The sequence below is a fragment of the Nematolebias whitei genome, chromosome 6, assembly GCF_014905685.2.
Source record: "Nematolebias whitei isolate Nwh7 chromosome 6, NemWhi1, whole genome shotgun sequence".
NCBI lineage: Eukaryota > Metazoa > Chordata > Actinopteri > Cyprinodontiformes > Rivulidae > Nematolebias > Nematolebias whitei.
The window spans coordinates 34,328,364-34,346,133 of NC_056503.1; the positions used below are offsets into that span (position 1 = coordinate 34,328,364).

A 17,770-nucleotide genomic window follows, 5' to 3' on the forward strand; every position below is an offset into this window, starting at 1 on the left:
AAACAGCCAGCAGACCAATGTACCCGAGCACAGCCCAGAAGCCAACAACAGAGCCTAATGCACATTCCAGGATGATCTTCTCCTTGTATGTTGTCAGATTTTTTATTGGAAATGGGGGACTCAGTACTAACCAAACAGTGCAAATTAAAACTTGGATAAATGTGAAAAACACTACAGTCATTCTTTGTTGTGGAGGCCCAAACCATTTCATGGCATTACTACCTGGAAGTGTAGCTTTAAAGGCCATTAGAACTACTACAGTTTTACCAAGAACACAGGAGATACAAAGAACAAAAATGATACCAAAAGCTGTGTGTCGCAGCATGCAGGACCACTCAGAGGGAGCTCCAATGAAAGTTAATGAACATAAAAAACACAGAGTCAGAGAGAAGAGCAGCAGGAAACTCAGCTCAGAGTTGTTGGCTCTGACAATTGGAGTAGTTCTGTGTCGAAAGAAAATAATTCCTGTAATGATGGCCAGACAGGCTCCAAAACCAGAGAATGTTGCCAGAATGATAGCCAGTAATTCATCAAAGGATAGAAACTCTACAGGTTTGGGGAAACAAGCATCTCTTTGTGCATTAGACCAGAATTCACTGGGACATGTAAAGCAATCAGGAGAATCTAAGGAAATAAAGCAAAACAGGATGATAATACTCAAATATATCATTAGGGAGATGATTCAAAACCAATTATGTTACCTGTTTTATTACTGATCTCTCCTTCAGGACATGGTATACAATCATAGCAACAGATGGGTTTTCCTTTCTGCAACACTTTACGAGTTCCAAGAGGACACGTCTCAGAGCACACTGACACTGGAATCTGTCATAAAGGCACAGTCACAGACATGTAATTAAAAAAAGCTTTATAATTTTTACAGCTGTTTGTAATTTGTTATTTTCTCATGACTATGATTTGTACTTCTGTCCCATGTTTCACCCAGGTTATGTTCCTGTAGATATGTAACTCCTGGCCTTTTGACAGTGATCCATCATAGTACCCTACTGTTATCAGATCAATACTTCCACTCTCTCTCTTCTGCCAGTTGACCAGCTCATAAAAAGCCACTGGATCCCCATTAGCATCAAATGACACAGGATAACCATTTTGGGAAAAATTAACTTTTTTCAATTCTGTAAAAACCTGTGAAGTACGAGAAAAAAATATGGGGGATCCTTTTTTTCCCAAAAATAGTTAATAGATTACAAGAATTTGGAAATTAATAAAAATAAATACATACATTGTATTTTACATTTCATGTGAACTGACCTGTTTTGACTCCAGTCTGAAATGTTTATCACACTCAAAATTGAGATTTCTTTCCTTACACATTGCATTGTGAATGGCATGAGCCACTGCATAAACAGCCTTGTACACCATGTTAGTAACTCTTAACTGAGATGTTTCAGTGTACGGGTTTTCAAGTGTTTTTATATCTTCAGTTCCATCACATTCTCTTTTGCCAAGATTGTCATCTAACAAGAAAAAAAAATCAGATTGTACATATAAAAAAAATTTTTTAAAAAACTAAAATGGATAAACTAAGAGTTTGTTTCTTCATTTATGATTTCTGTGCCTGCCAACTACTATAGTCATTAAACAAATTAAATCAAATTAAAGCAGCTAATAAAAACATGTAAATAAAAAAAACACATCGCTGAGTCTAAAAACTCAACTCTGAGATTAATATATATATATATATTATTGTAGGTTTTTTTTTTCAGATTTTAATTAGTTCTTTTGTATAAAGCAGAACCTTTTTTTTATCATTATACAGCTGTGGACATGTCCTTGAAGGATGCTGCTTAAACTAAATCAGACACACAACAAAAGCAGAATTGTGTGCAATGTTGCCAGATAGAGTCAAGGATTTCCAGCCCAAAAATCTGTTCAAAACCACCACATCACACAAAAACCTGCCCAATCAATATACTGTTACAGTATATTTACTGTTTGAACATGAACATACATCAGTAGAAAACAAGGTAATTTAACACCATATGGCAAAATGCAACAATCCAACAAAAATCTTCCTAGAGTTCTCATGAAAATCAGAATGAAAACCTGCCAATCGGTGGTAAACCGGGCAGTGGTCTGGCAACACTGATTGTGTGTCTGAATGAAATGGCTCATTCCTTGTCAAATCACCAAAGCGTTACTTTATATTTTTACTTTTTTTGGGGGGTGGGGGGTGGGGGGGTGTCAGGTGAAGTTTTTGACTATGTGCAGGCCTAATATAGTGTTTGAGACACACAGTTCATAGAGTTCTGCTCTGATCATCTTTGAAATGACTTTGTAGACTTTGTTCATCTAAAAAGTAAAAAAAAAAGCCAGTTCCTCTGGATGGATTCAGACCTGACTTATTTTTGTTTTTTTCACCTGTATTGTTGAGAGTGCATCAGGACAGTTTTTGTTCAGTTTTAAGTAACTAGATATGTGTCAGGTCACACAAGATCTCTGGAGTATTTTACCTGTTCAAATCTGTGAAACAACCAAAAAAAAAATCACAACAGCAAGGACAATTTGTGTTTGGGCAAATGACAAATAAAAAAAGAAGAACCACACTTACTCTTTTTCAAGCTGCAGTTAAATGCATCCTCCCAGAACTCAGTAAGCACTGGGGAGTCAGCTACTTCAGTGGGAGAAAGATCCAGCAGGAAGTCTCTCAGCCCTGGGATGACAGATTTCTGAATGGCAACTCCAATGGCCCCTGCACAGAAACTGTAGCCCATCAACAATGGGTCAGTTACCCAGCCCTCACTTCCTATCCACTGACGAGGTGGTGAGGGCTCCAAAGCCAACTCTTCTAAAAGGACACTCATATCTCCAGAGGCTGTAAAAGCTACAATGACCATTGCTGTGGACCTGCAGAGACATTAGAATATATTGTTTAATTTGACATATAACTTTTTTTTTTACCAACAAACGAAAATTTCTAATATATATTGTTAAGTGTAACAACCATCAACACTTGACGTGTGTTTTAAATCATTATTTTTAAACACTACGGAAAATATAACGCAACAGAATACTGGAATTTTATATTTCATTTTTTAAATGGGTATTTGAGTAAAATATTTTGCAGTGCAGAAGCTTCTCATCAATAGAAAGTACACAAGCAAAATGTATGAATCTGAAACCTTCGTATAACATCAGCTATTCTCTGGATTTTGCTGTGTGGGTCGGTTCGAAAAAAGGCCTCAGTGTACTCCACACAAATCCCTTCTTTCTGTGCCACAGCAAGAAAAGATGACATGCCAAAATTTCCATAATCTGAGTCAGAATAGACAGCACCTATCCAAGTCCAGCCAAAGTGTTTCACCAGCTTGGCCAGAGCATCAGCCTGGAACTGATCACTGGGAATTGTTCTGAAAAAAGTTGGAAACTGCTTCTTATCTGACAGGCAGGCACACGTGGCAAATGGGCTCACCTAATGAAAGAAAAATAGAGCAACATAGCTGATTAATAGTAAAAGAAAATCCAGGAAATATCCAAAGATATAATTCAAACTTTCACTTTGCAAGGACTTACTAGAGGGACATTAAAGGACCCAATGGTACGTGCTATGCTGATAGATGGAGTGGATCCAGAGTCCCCAATAACAGCCATTACCATACCAGTTTGAGAACAATTGCTGTCTTTGTAAAACACAGGGTCCTGGCCATTTGACAGTTGAAACGCTACATGCACAGCCACAGGCACTGAGACACATGAATCATGGATCTCATATCCAAGTTTGATGCCTGGAAGTAGCTCTGTGCTGTTGTTTATCTCCTCAATGGCAAAGATCATTGCTCGAAAGAAGCGCAAAACCCGGGAATTAAAGCTGCACAAAATCAATTGCATGAGTTCTGACATTTTTACAAAAAAGAAAAAATATATACTTTGTATTTTGCACACAAAACTTTGTCATTCATCTGTAAACCAATATGTTCAATTAAATGTCATTTAGTTGATTTCAAAACATAAAACAAAAACTCAGATCTAATGGGAAAAGGACTAACTGTTATATATATATATATATATATATATATATATATATATATTAGCTCAATAATATATTATTTTTTAATAATCTTTTCATGAATTTGTACCAAAAGCCAATGCTTGCTTTATGGAAAGGAACACATCAAGATTGGAGAATGTATACATCTGAAAATAAGACAATTACAAAAAAAATAACAAACCATTTGTATTAACTTTCCAAATTTTTAAAATTTTGTAGCAAATTACTCCGTTTTCATATGTACACATCTAATAACTCTTTCCATCCTTTACCATATTTTTTTTTTCTTCTTCCCCCACTTACTAACCTCCCTGTGCATCTTGGAGATTCAGGCTTAGTGGTGTAGTTATAAATCACCGTGTAAAGTTTGTGGTGAATAGAAAAAGCACCTCCAATAACAAAGTCCCCATCCTCTGACATTGCAGGTAAACGAATTGTACCCTGTAGGGCACATTTCATCGATGAAGCCTCAATACTGATATCAGCACCAGTCAGATCATCTATAGGCTCAGTCTTCTGTTGAAGTCCATTTACGGAGCCACCTAAGTCAACCGCTGACATCAGCTCCAATAAACTCACTGCAAATCTCAAACCGATATAGAATGTACAGATCTCCATTCCTCAACTGTATGTACTTGGGTGTGTTTTTACATATTTATGTAATTTTCCATTATATCATGTGATCATTCATGAAAAAAAAACACCTCCTACTCAGTAATTGTTGTTGTTGTTGTGTGTGTGTGAGGGGTGTGTGTGTGGTTGTGAGTGTGGAGGAGGTGGTGTATCAGAGTAAAAGTCAAAGTTTCTTTGTTTGTCATTGGCACCACATTTGCTACATATGGTGGAACAAAATTGTATACACATGGTCCCAGTTACATCCCACAAAAGTATAAAATGTAAAGAAAAACAGTAATAAGATCTAAGATGTGAACTAAGATACATGATAAAATCACACTAAGCACTAGTAGTGAGCAGATGAGTATGAATGAACAACAGCAGCGTGAAATAATCAGCAGCATAAGATCAGCAACATGGATAGTCAGCAGCACGTATCAACAATCAAATGTCATTACAATGTTTTTTTTTACAGTGATCGTCCTGGTTTTGGATTCATGAGTCTAACTGCTTTAGGGTATAAGCTGTTCTATTTCATATAGGCTTCGCCCTTTAAAGCTATTGCTAGTGTTTTTTTCCCGTCGCGCACAGCATTGAAAACTTTAGTCCACGCCCACCGGCTATGTAGGTCCTGCCCCCGGTCCATATAAATTACGGTAAGACCGGGGAATCGGTTACCATTTTTTCGTCAGCCAGCTAGCTAGCACTGTCAGAAGAATGAAGAAAGAAAAGATGCCCAGCTTTGACCGGCACAACCTTTGCTAAGGATGCCTGGGTCTCCGCCACCCCAACCTCCTGCTGTCCCGGTGAGCTCTTCCTTCCCGAGGACAAGCAGAGACGGGCCGCCTTATTCAAGGTAAGTGCCGAGGAGTGTTTTTACATGTTGGGCCGCTACCCGCTGGATGATGCCATCACCTTTTCTAACTTTTTTTTCTCTCTGTGAATCGGATGATTCCCTGAAAAAAGGCGATGTTAGCAGCAGCTCCACTGAGTGTTTTTCCGTAAGGGCCGCTAATCGAAGGACGACGCCACCGCCTTTTCTAACATGTTTTCCTTGTGGTGAATCGAATGATTCCCTCAAAAAAGGCATTGTTGGCGGCAGCTCCGCTGAGTGTTTGTCTGTGGCGGGCCGCTACTAGCTGGACAACGCCATCACCTTTTCTAAAGTTTTTTCCTTGTAGTGAATCGGATGATTCCCTCGAAAAAGGCGATGCGGGCAGCAGTTCCACTGAGTGTTTTTCCGTGGCAGGACGCTATGCGCGGGACGACGCCACCGCCTTTTTGACACAGAGTCACGCATTGAATTGAATGACTCCTCCAAGAAAGGCGATGCTGGAAACAACCCTGCTGCCCCTTCCCTCCTGGAGAGTGTAGTGACAGAAGAAGAGCGACCGAGCGGATGATCAGCCACCTTGGGTCTTCCCACGTCGGCGACCACACCGCTCCAGTCGCCAGTGCCCTCCTCTCGGAGCTGCCGGCATAATCCAGGAGGCTGCTAACACAAAGGGACTTTCTGTTCCTTGCCTCCCTCCACCCTGATCGAATGATTTGGCAGGAAGGTTTGGCTCCGCCCCAGCTCGTCGTCCTGATCCCATCTGGCCTCGCTGTCCAGCTGTGAAGTTACACTGGAACGATGCTGCAGCTGGGTCCGGCAAGCTGAAGACATCCGTCTCTACGTTTGCCTCCATCTCCAGAGTGGAGGGTTTTACCGATCAGTGTCTCCCCCCCCCCCCCCCCCCCCGGCAGAGGCGCTTGGGGCAAAAGCTTCCATGATGGAACGGCAACCTGTCCCTCCAGGGAAGCATGATCAGAGAGTGACAAAGCTTTCCAATCGAGCTTACCAGTGCACATCCCAGGCTGTTAGGGTGAACAACAACATCGCTATGCTGGCCTACAGCATCTCAAAGAGGCTGGAGGAAGCAGACCTGCTGGAGGAGACAAAGAGTCATCTCTGTAAAGCAGCAGACATCATCTTAAACATGTGTGCCACCTCTGCGGTCTGCCTGTCTTGCATCGCTATGACCATGATCCAGAGGACCATCTGGCTCTGTCTCTCACCATCCTTGACCGAGAGGCTGCAGAAAGGCTAGCTGGAGGGTCCCATCACCCCAGAGGTGCTGTTCGGGGCCAATTTCAGGACCATCTTTGAGAAATCATAGAGGTCCGAGGAGGTCTCAGAGACTGTACACCATCTGGTGATGTCACAGTCCTCCTCCCACCCCTCCAGCCGCTGGAGGGACTGCCTTGGCCAGCAGCAGAGATGCTCCACAGGTGCGGCAGTGACTGCATGCTCTGCTCCTCCACCGGCCCCTTCCACCAGGGAACAGCTCCTGGAGGGGAATGTGTGTGTTTTTTGACTATGTATGTTTGGAAATAAAACAGAAACATATCTGAAAGTAAAGTTTCATTTGAGACTGTCAGATCAACTGATCTCACAGCTGCCTCTCTTCACACATTCCCTACACAGAATGAGCCAGTAACGTCTAAACAACATTTTAAATGGCACTACAGCTCAGTAAATATCACAAAATACTCGTCTGCCACTTCAGCTAAAATTATGTTTTTTCAGCAGACCGAATCTGGTAAAATCCCTCATTTCAGCCAGGGCCCGTTTTTAATTTCTGCTGTTTTCTGCCCAATCACAGTGCTGCAGGAGTAAACGTGTTTCTCCACAACAGCTGCAGCCTCCACCAAAATGGTGTCTCACTCTGAAAGCACTCACTTCTCCTCTCAGTGCACGCCAGCTCACCTCAGCTCTAATGTGAGACCGCAGCCTGGGCTCAGCACAGAGGCACACATACAGCCTTTTTCTGTTGGAGCCCCCCTTGGGTTCCCCCCGGAGAATCTCCGGAGCAATTGATGGCAGTAAGGGTTTTTAGTCTGGTTGACATTCAAGAGAAAGATGACACAACACAAAATGCGTGCCCACTCTCTGAGCGTTACTCAGAGTGGAAGCGAGTGTGTTCCCTGGACAGACAGACGAACCGTCTGATCAGCAGTGGTTACATGCTACAGTTCACAGCTCAACCCCCACTGTTCAGAGGGATTATAGAGACGGTTCTATCTTTTCCAGAACAGAGCTCATCTCTCCAGTCAGAAGTTCAGGTATTTCTGACAAAACAACGTGATTTCCAGAGTTCCCAACAGAGAGGAAAATATGTTTTTTTTTTCCTCCCACTACTTCCTGGTTCTGAAAAAAATGGAGAGATGAGACCCATTCTCAACCTGTTCATGTTCAACAATTCGATCATGGGAAGACAACTCTACATGCTGACAATCAAACAGCTGCTAGAGAACTTCACCAGAACGACTAGTTCACCTCCATAAATCTGAAGGGTGCATTTTTTTTTACATTTTCCATCATTCTGAAACACCCCACGCACGTTCTCAAAATGTGTGGAGACGGCTCTGCAGTCGTTGCACATGGCAGAAATGAGAATTATTTTTATCTGGACGATCTGCTTTTATTAGCTCGATCCAGATAGGAAGCAGTCGCACAGACCAAAACGCTAGTGTTAAACCTGCTAAACCTAGGGTTTTCTATAAACTAGGAAAACGTTCAGTTTGTCCGTCCCAGTTGATTGTTTATCTGGAAGTGGAACTAAACTCGACCACAACGATAGCCCGTTTATCACAGCTGAGAGCCGAAGCTCTGTCAGCTCAGCTCCGCCGTGTCAAACCCTGTAGCATAGTGACAGTTCTGCCTGTCATGCGACTCCTGGGACCATGTCAGCGACCCACATTGTGGTTCTGCTGGGCCTACTTCACATGAGAAGTCTTCAGAGATGGTTCGCCCGCCTGCGCATAGATCCTGTGCGCCAGAAGAGGTGGATTATTTTTGTGCCCCCCTCCGTGAGAACTGATCTTAATCACTGGGGAAACCCCCTCATTCTGTCAGAGGGAGTTCCCATCAGCAGGCCTTTATCACACATGTCAGTTTTCACAGACGAGTTCCTGTCAAGCTGGGAGGAATGTGTCTGTCTCAAGCAGTGGGAGCACAAAAGCTAGACCACATGTCGCTTCATATAAATGTGCTAGAATGTTTCACGGTCTGAAATGTGACTCGTCATTTTGCCCCTGCTGCGGGATCAGCATGTTCTGATTCACACAGACAACAAAGTGATGGCAGTTTACATAAACCGTCAGGGAGACGTGCGCTCAGCCCAACTGTTACGCATCGCGAAACAGCTGTTGTGTTGGGCACACAAAAAAACTACTCTCCATCAGAGCAGTGTCCTGAACAGTCGAGCGGATATCATGTTGAGGGGTTGTCCCCACCACAGAGACTGGAGCCTCCATCCCGAGCTGATTTCTCGGATTTAGAGCAGGTTTGGCCAAGCAGCAGTGGATCTGTCTGCCACATGGGAGAACGTCCAGTGTCAATTATGGTTCTCACTGAGCCCACGAGATGACCCACCATTAGGAGTGGATGCCTTTGCTCACAGCCCATGCCTAAAAACTCTCCTTTATGTGTTCCCTCCAGTCCTGATGATATCACAGACTGTGGACCAGGTCCGGGAGGAAGAACCGTCAGTCATCCTCGTAGCTCCCAAACGCATAAGCTCTCCGTGGTTCCCGAATCTGCAGCGAGTGATATCGGGTCAGTCTTGGAAACTGCTGTGTGGGGGGCGCTCTAAAATGGCCACGCTCTCCTGTAGTTGCAGCTTCGTGCACTCCGCCCATCTTTCGGACGACTGTACGTACATTTTCGCGTTGTACCTCGGTGCAATTCCAATAAAGTTTATTCTGATTCTGATTCTGAACGGATCCGTTTAGAAAAGATGGGCCTCCCACAGGATGTGGTGCGTATGTTTTAGGGTGCACGAGCTGCTTCTACCACAACGCTGTACACATCAATTGGACAGTTTTTCAGCGCTGGTGTGCAGAGAAAGGTGTGGAGGCCATCTCATGTCCACTAGGTGGCATGCTGTCATTTCTACAGCAACTGATGGACATAAATTTAGCGTTCAGCACAATTAAAACTTATGCTGCAGCTATTTCCTCCTGCCATGAGGTTTTTCGGTGACAGAACAGTTCTTTACCACCTGCTGATGAAGTTTTCTGAAAGGTTTACAGAGAGTGTCATGTCCACTAGCGTCACAGTGAGACCTAATGATGGTCCTGCATGCTCTGATCAAAGCTCCTTCTGAGCCTTTAGATCAGGTTTTACTTAAATTTCTGTCATTTAAAGCAGCCCTGCTGTTAGCTCTGACGTCGGCAAAGAGAGTAAGTGATTATCTGCTCTCTCTGTTGCTCCCTCATGTCTCAGTATTCAAGCTGATGGCAGTTCAGCTGTACAGCATTTTAACCCTGCTCTGAAAAGCATCACAAGCTCATTCAGATCGAGAGTGATAACCTTAGATGGGTTTTATCATCTTCCTCATAATTCTGAGGAGGAAGCAACATCTGACCTCCTTCTGTCCCATGCACGTGTTTTCGTGTTACGTGGCACACATGGCCGCACTGCGCCTCTTTCAGCGTCTGTTCGTGCATTACAGGGACAGCTCTTCAGGACGCCCTCTATCCATCCAGTGCCTGTCGCACTGGTTGTGTGAGGCTATTTCTGAAGCTTATAGTTCATCTGGACTGGATCCTCCAGAGAATATCAGCACATTCCACTAGAAGGTTTTCATCCTCCATGGCTCTGCATGGAGGGATGACAGTGGAATATATCTGTATGGCGGCTGCCTGGTCATCGCCATGTTCAGTTATTCGTTTTTATCTACGTGATGTTTCTACTTTCTCCATGACGCATTCTGTTCTCAGAGTTCTGACAGAATGATTATTATTTGTTTCATGGAGCCTCACTTTGAGCTCACACCTGCCTGCATGCAGTCGCAGTGTGATATATTTATTATCAGCCACAAGTTCATGACTGATGATTTTATCATTATTAATCAGTTCATCCTGAGGAGCTGTTGGTCTGCTCTGTTCATTGTTACACTGTTACAATTCGTATCCTCAGTTGTTCCTATTCACAGCAGCATGTCTGCTATCTCAGCCTTTTTCCTCACCAGAGATCCTTTCTCCGGTGCACTCCTGCGCATGGAGCATGCAATTATGCAGCACGTAATTTTGCACACAGAAGGCTGAGCGATGAAATGTTTTTTTTTGTGCAAGCAGGATCTTCATGTTGTGTCTGAATGGACCCAGTGAGGCATAGACTACATCTTGCTACACCTTTAACCCACTAGCGATAGCCTTAAAGGGCGAATCCTATACGAAATAGAATGTTGGTTATGTACTGTAACCCCAGATTCTTTGAGTATAGGTGCAGCCCTTTAAGCTCTGGGCCTCACTGGTTCCTAAATGGCTGAAAAAAAAAACTATTTGGGAGCTGATTGCCCGGTCTTACCGTAATTTAAACGGACAGGGGGTGGGGCCCACACAGCCGGTGGACGTGGACTAAAGTTTTCAGTGCTGCGTTACGCACAATGGGATAAACCCACTTGTAATAGCCTTAAAGGCTGCGCCTTTACTCATAGAATTTCAGATTACAGTACAAAACCAATGTTCCTCAGTCTAGGGGATCTACACTTAATGCTCCTCAACCTCCTGCCTTCTCCATAAAGAGCTCTATCTCAGAGGTGTCAGACCCATTTTTCTGGGCCTTGATCTGTAATCGTCTTGTCTGTGTGGTGTACACTTTTGGCAGGTACTAGTACTGTGTGAGCAATTTTTGAGTGAATAGCTGTAAAGAAAAGTGTTTTCTGTTCCCAGTAGAAGTTGGTACGGGTTCGCTGCCATTTTTGTTCCAGAGCTTTTCCTCCTGTTTTGTGGACAGCCAGGGAGCTCGGCCTTTGTACCTTTTAAGTTTACTTGTAGCTAGTGATATTTTGTTTTTAATAGTTGAAAGGGGGTGTTTTAATTATTATTTTTGCCTCGGAGACCCTGAAGCTTAAAGCTTCCCTGGGTTTGACTGATGGTCTGATGGTCCTTCTTGACCATGTGAGTAGCTGGTTTGGTTGTCAGCAGCAAACTGGTTGATCCATTCTGAGAAGGTGCTATTTAAGAGACTGAGCTGAATACAGCACCTCAGACTGAGGAAGAAATTCGGATGAAAGACAAAACATATCTACATTTTTTACTTTGTTTTGTAATTCCAGCCACTTCCGCTTCGGCTTAATGTAATTCCATTTTTTTTCCAAATGCAACACATTTTTTTTCCAAAGTTGTTTCAGCCACTTATGCTTTGGCCACTTCCGCTTTAGCGACATCCACAATGGCTTAATGTAATTTTGTTTTTTGAAATGTAATTCATCTTTTTCAAATGTTGTTCATTTACACTTCAGGGCCTCAGGGTCACCGTATGGATGAATGAAAATATACACCAGAATGCATGTTTTTGATATCTTTATTAAAAATTTAAATAGTAAAACTTTATGCAACAAATATGAATAGCATTTGAGTGACTAAACAGTGATTTCAATCTTGTCTTAAATATCTTGATATTTTGTTTTAAAACCATGGATAGGTTACTATTAAATTTTGTTCATTAAATATTTTTTGGAGTTCTTCTCGGGCTGAAATATGATGATGAAACACTTTGGAGCAAATATACACAGCAGCAGTCCAAAGCTGGATGCCAGAATAGCAAATATCTCCACAGCCACAGTAAACTTTCCAGGAGAGCTGACATATGCTGGGATGAAGGTGATCCACACTGCACAGAAGATCAGCATGCTGAAGGTTATCAGCTTGGCTTCATTAAAATTATCAGGTAGTTTACGAGCTAGAACAGCTAACACAAAGCAAAAAACAGCCAACAGGCCAATGTACCCGAGCACAGCCCAGAAGCCAACAGCAGAGCCTAAAGCACATTCCAGGATGATCTTCTCCTTGTATGTTGTCAGATTTTTCATTGGGAAAGGAGGTCTAAGCAACAACCAAATTGTACATATCAAAACTTGAATAAATGTGAAAAACACAACGGTCAATCTTTGTTGTGGAGGCCCAAACCATTTCATGACATTACTACCTGGAAGTGTAGCTTTGAAGGCCATTAAAACTACTACAGTTTTTCCAAGAACACAGGAGATACAGAAAACAAAAGTGATGCCAAAAGCTGTGTGTCGCAGCATGCAGGACCACTCAGAGGGAGCTCCGATGAAAGTTAATGAACATAAGAAACACAGAGTCAGAGAGAAGAGCAGCAGGAAGCTCAGCTCTGAGTTGTTGGCTCTGACAATTGGAGTAGTTCTGTGATAAAAGTAAATAACTGCTGTAATGATGGCCAGACAAGCCCCAGTAACAGAGAACGCAGCCAGAATCTTTGCAAAGATTTCGTCAAAGTAAAGAAACTCAATAGGTTTGGGGAAACAGGCATCTCTTTCTGCATTTGGCCAGAATTCACTGAGACATGGGAAGCAATCAGGAGAATCTAAACATAAATCAGAAAAGTTTGTTAGAAATCAGCATTTTTGTTCTGCATCAAAATCATTTCAAGCTACCTGTTGTATTACTGATCTCTCCTTCAGGACATGGTATACAATCATAGCAGCAGACGGGTTTTCCTTTCTGCAGCACTTTCCGTGTTCCTGGTAGACAGTTATCATTGCACATTGACACTGGAACCTGTTGAAGATACACACATACAATTTTAGGTACATAGGTTAAGAATTTGCTATTTCTACTTTTGTTGTGGTTTATTTTCAGATATAGCTGTCATGAAGCAATTAATAATATATAATTATTAATTAATATTAAATTATTGCCATGCAAATAACACTTTTTACACTGTAACTAAGAAACTGTGCATAATGTCATGTTAAAATTTTAATGAATGAATGAATAAATCAAGAAATGAAAGAATAAATGAATGAATAAATAAATAAAATCTCATTTGGCATCATTAGGCTCTTTACTTTAATGCCACCTTCTACCCAGGTTATGTTCCGGTTGATATGAAACTCCTGGCCTTTTGGAAGTGATGCATCATAGTATCCCACTGTTACCAGCTCAATATCTCCACCTTCACTCCTTTGCCAGTTGACCAGTTCATAAAAAGCCACAGGATCCCCATTAACATCAAATGACACAGGATAACCATTGCGAGAGAAGTTTACTTTCTTTAGCTCTGATAAAACCTGAAAGAAAGGAGAGAGAAGACATTACAATTCTTGAAGCATAACAAGATTTTTTTTAGAATTCTTTTTTTAACTCAACTCACCTGTTTGGACTCCAAACTGAAGTGCTTGTCACACTGAATACTGAAATTTGTTTCTTGACACACTGCGTTATGAATGGCATGAGCTATTGCATAAACAGCCTTGTACACCATGTTAGTAATTCTTAGCTGAGACGTTTCAGTGTACGAACTTATAAGTGTGTTTATATTCTCAGTTCCATCACACACTCTTTTCTTTGGATCAATAGCTAAATAGACATTAAGATAGAGGCATAATATCCCTTCAGAATTAAATATTTATGAATAAATACTTGTATAAAAAGTCTTAAATTTGTTTTTTTTTTACTCTGTCTGGTCATCAAATAACAGATTTATTTATACATGTATTTAGCTGCTATACAATAAACACAAACACAAAAATAAACAACAATCACAACAAAAAAACTGCCTTTTTGTGTGTATTTCTTCTTTCATTTATTTAACTCTTACATTTAATCATTGTGCAGTTGAATGCATCTCCCCAAAACTCAGTTAGCACTGAATTGGCAGCTACTTCAGTGAAAGAGAGATCCAGCAAAAAGTTTCTTAGTCCTGGGATTACAGATTGCTGAATACCAAGTCCGATGGCTCCTGCACAGAAACTGAAACTCATCATGAGTGGGTCAGTTATCCAGGCCTCACTCCCTATCCACTGACGAGGTGGTGGGAGTTCCTGTGCCAACTCCTCTAACAACACCTTCATGTCTCCCGGAGCCAAAAAAACAACAACAACTGTTGCTGTCGACCTACATATAATAATATTTCATAACATAAAATGTATTTGCCAATCATAATAGTTTTAGTTCATTACACATACATTATTTCAATTAATAAACATTTTTTCTTGTATATTTGACTCAATGTTGCAATTTTGTTTGCTATGCAGAAGGTACACATAAGTTCTAAGTACAACATTTGAAGAAAAGATGTATAAACCTGCGAATAACATCAGCTACTCTCTTGATCTTGCTGTGTGGGTCGGTTCGATAGAAGGATTCAGAGTACTCCACACAGATACCCTCTCTCTGAGCTGCAGCAAGAAAAGACGCCATTCCATAATTTCCATAATCTGAGTCAGAGCGAACAGCACCTATCCAAGTCCAGCCAAAGTGTTTCACCAGCTTGGCCAAAGCATCAGCTTGGAACTGATCACTGGGAACTGTTCTGAAAAAAGTTGGGTACTGTTGCTTATCTGACAGGCAGGCACAAGTGGAAAAGTAGCTGACCTGTATTGAAACCACAAAAGTATTATTATTTTTTAAAAGCCCAGATATAAGGCACAGTGGCTCATATATAGAAGACAAAATATGCAGATTTTAACAGTGCCGTAAATAAAAATCTTTTTTTTTTTTTAAAGAACACCCTAGTTGATATATTTTAGACATGCCAGTGTCTATAAAATCAAGGTTCTTACCTGTGGTATGTAGAAAGGCCCAACGATCCGTGATATGCCAATAGACTGAGAAGATCCAGACTCTCCAACAAGACCTTTCATCTCTCCAGATTGGGAACAATTGCTGTCTTTGTATATCACAGGATCTTGACCATTTAAGAGTTGCAATGCTGCATCCATGGCTACAGACACTGAAGCACACGAGTCATAGATCTGATATCCAGTTTTAATACCCGGCAGCAGCTCTGTGCTGTTATTTATCTCCTCAATTGCAAAAATCATTGCACGAGCAAAACGTACATTGCGGACATTCAAGCTGTGTAGAAGTATAAGGGTCATTGCATTTACTCAAAGTAAAATTTTTGAAAGAAACCATATATAAAGTACCAAACAAAAATAAACCAGACATAGGCATACAAACAAAATTGTGACATCAGTCCATTAGCCAATTAACAACGAATGTAATTAATAATAAAGTACAGCTTTACCTTTCTTAAAATTCTCACTTAAAAAAACACTAAATGGAAAAATAATTTACTAAAATTGACAACATTTCAACAATGTTTTACAACATATCATTTTTCATTTATATGCATTGTACATCTTTTTCTACCATTTCTTCCTCCTACTCACCTCCTGGTGCATCTTAAAGGTTCAGGCTTGGTAGTGTAGTTATAAATCACTGTTTGCAGTGCGTAGTGAATAGAAAAAACTCCTCCAATAACAAAGTCTCCGTCCATTGAGAATGCAGGCAAACGAGGGGTACTCTGAAGAGTACATTTCATTGATGAAGCGTTAGTACTAACACCAGCACCAGTCAATGTCTCTATGGACTCAGTGCTTTGTTTCAGACCATTCACAGACCCACCCAATACAACCACTAGTGTCAACTCCAATAAATTCACAGCTAATCCCAGACCAATATAGGCAGACATGATTTCCGTGTTTTAAGTGGCTTTCTTTAGGCATGTGTGTTTTTATTGGTTTCTGAAGCTCTTCTATCATACGTCAGTGTGTCATTCATCAAAAACAAGCTGTCCTTATCCAGTTTTTTTTTTTATAACTCCACAGTTATTTTCCACTCTGTTTTTGTTCTTTTTGTTCTTGTATAAATAAGATTTACCAGTGAGCATAAAAAATGTTCCTTTTTTAACATTCATTACTATTACTTAGTTTAAATTACAAACGTACCTTGTATATGCAATTGTAGCAATTTTCTAAATGAATAATGCTTTCTATGAAATGGCATTGTGTACATGGAACTATGTAACTGAACTTTTAATGTCTCGATTAGATTTTTTTTTAATCATTGTTTTTTTATTTGGATTTTGATGTTCTCTAATTTTTCTCTAAAGTATTCATATAATTCCAATTTTATTTATTTATATAGCGCCAAATCACAACAAAGTTGTCTCACCGCATTTTACAGGAACATTCACATACATAGGAAAGCTAATTAGTAAAGTTCTCCATCTAAGCATGCCAGCAGACTTGTCGAATCTTCATTTTGTTGCAGTCTCCCATTCTGAGCAAACACAATGGCAACAGTGGAAAGGAAAAACTCCCTTTTAAAAGGAATAAACCTCCAGCATAACCAGGCTCAGGACAAGCAGCCATCTTTTTTGACCGGCTGGGTTTGAGAGGACAGGAAGGAGAGGCAAAGAAATACAGAATGGCAGGTCCAGATGTAGGTGCAGGTGTATCTGAAAAACATAAACGCATGTCAAGGATAGATTAAATATTTACAAATAAAACACAGGTTGAGCAGAGTAAGTAAAGACAATAGTATAGCGAAGAAATGTGGTCAGTTTGTCCTCCAGCAGTCTAAGCCTATAGTAGAATAACTAGGTGATAGCTCAGGAAACCCAAGCCAACCCTAACTATATTTATCAAAAAATTACAGTCTTAAGCCTAGTCTCAAAACTGGACAATGTGTCAGCCTCACAGACAGAAAACGAAAGATCTTCCTCCCATTCTGTTTTTGGAAACTCTGGGAACCACAAGTAAACCTGCAGTCTGAGAGCAAAGTGCTCTGTTAGGAAAACATGGAACAATAAGCTCTCCAATATAAAATGGAGCTAGGTTGTTGAGAGCCTTGTAGATTAGAAGTAAGATTTTGAATGTGTTGATCTTGGACCTCAGAAAACACAGTGCATCAACACCAACAGATGACATGGCACCCCAAATCATCAATGACTGTGGAAACTTGACACTGGACCTCAAGCAACGTGGATTCTGGGCCTCTCCTCTCTTCCTCCAGACTCTGGGACCTTGATTTCCAAATAAAATGTAAAATTTATTTTCATCAGAGAACATAACTTTGGACCACTCAGCAGTAGTCCACTCTTTTTTGTCTTTAGCCAAGGTGAGATGCTTCTGATGCTGTCTCTTGTTCAAGAGTGGCTTGACACAAGGAATACGACAGCAGAAACCCATGTCTTGCATATATCTGTGCATGGTGGTTCTTGAAGCACTGACTTCAGCTGCAGTCTACTCTTTGTGAATCTCTCCCACATTTTAGAATGAGTTTTGTTTAACAATCCTCTCCAGGGTGCAGTTATCCATATTGCTTGAACACTTTTTTTCT

The 17,770-nt window shown here is 41.1% G+C and overlaps 2 protein-coding genes across 2 annotated transcripts in view; both read right to left on the reverse strand.

Annotated features, from left to right (window-relative positions):
• LOC119410909 (extracellular calcium-sensing receptor-like) overlaps positions 1 to 4,450 on the reverse strand; it is a 29,511-nt gene extending 25,061 nt beyond the window's left edge. The window contains exons 1-8 of the mRNA XM_037677831.1: positions 4,317 to 4,450; positions 3,535 to 3,829; positions 3,144 to 3,433; positions 2,567 to 2,868; positions 1,273 to 1,478; positions 925 to 1,146; positions 702 to 825; positions 5 to 624 (exon numbers count right to left, since the gene is read on the reverse strand). Of these exons, the coding sequence (XP_037533759.1) occupies positions 5 to 624; positions 702 to 825; positions 925 to 1,146; positions 1,273 to 1,478; positions 2,567 to 2,868; positions 3,144 to 3,433; positions 3,535 to 3,829; positions 4,317 to 4,429 (2,172 nt within the window). The 5' untranslated portion in view covers positions 4,430 to 4,450. The remainder of the gene's footprint in view (positions 1 to 4; positions 625 to 701; positions 826 to 924; positions 1,147 to 1,272; positions 1,479 to 2,566; positions 2,869 to 3,143; positions 3,434 to 3,534; positions 3,830 to 4,316) is intronic.
• Positions 4,451 to 12,104: 7,654 nt separating this feature from the next.
• Positions 12,105 to 15,938, reverse strand: LOC119410668 (extracellular calcium-sensing receptor-like). Its single transcript, XM_037677553.1, has 8 exons — positions 15,817 to 15,938; positions 15,205 to 15,499; positions 14,727 to 15,016; positions 14,241 to 14,536; positions 13,794 to 13,999; positions 13,489 to 13,710; positions 13,075 to 13,198; positions 12,105 to 13,004 (listed from the first exon to the last, which is right to left on the reverse strand). Exons 1-8 carry the CDS (start codon positions 15,921 to 15,923, stop codon positions 12,106 to 12,108), a joined length of 2,439 nt encoding a protein of 812 aa, XP_037533481.1. The 5' UTR covers positions 15,924 to 15,938; the 3' UTR covers position 12,105.
• Between the last annotated feature and the right edge of the window lie 1,832 nt (positions 15,939 to 17,770).

Coding starts and splice junctions, on each gene's coding strand:
- LOC119410668 (XM_037677553.1), bottom strand. CDS start 15,923: ATGGACGGAGACTTTGTTATTGGAGGAGTTTTTTCTATTCACTACGCA. Junction 15,017..15,204: donor GGCCTTTCTACATACCACAG/GTAAGAACCTTG, acceptor GTTTCAATACAG/GTCAGCTACTTTTCCACTTG. Junction 13,199..13,488: donor GGGTAGAAGGTGGCATTAAA/GTAAAGAGCCTA, acceptor TATCTTCAACAG/GTTCCAGTGTCAATGTGCAA.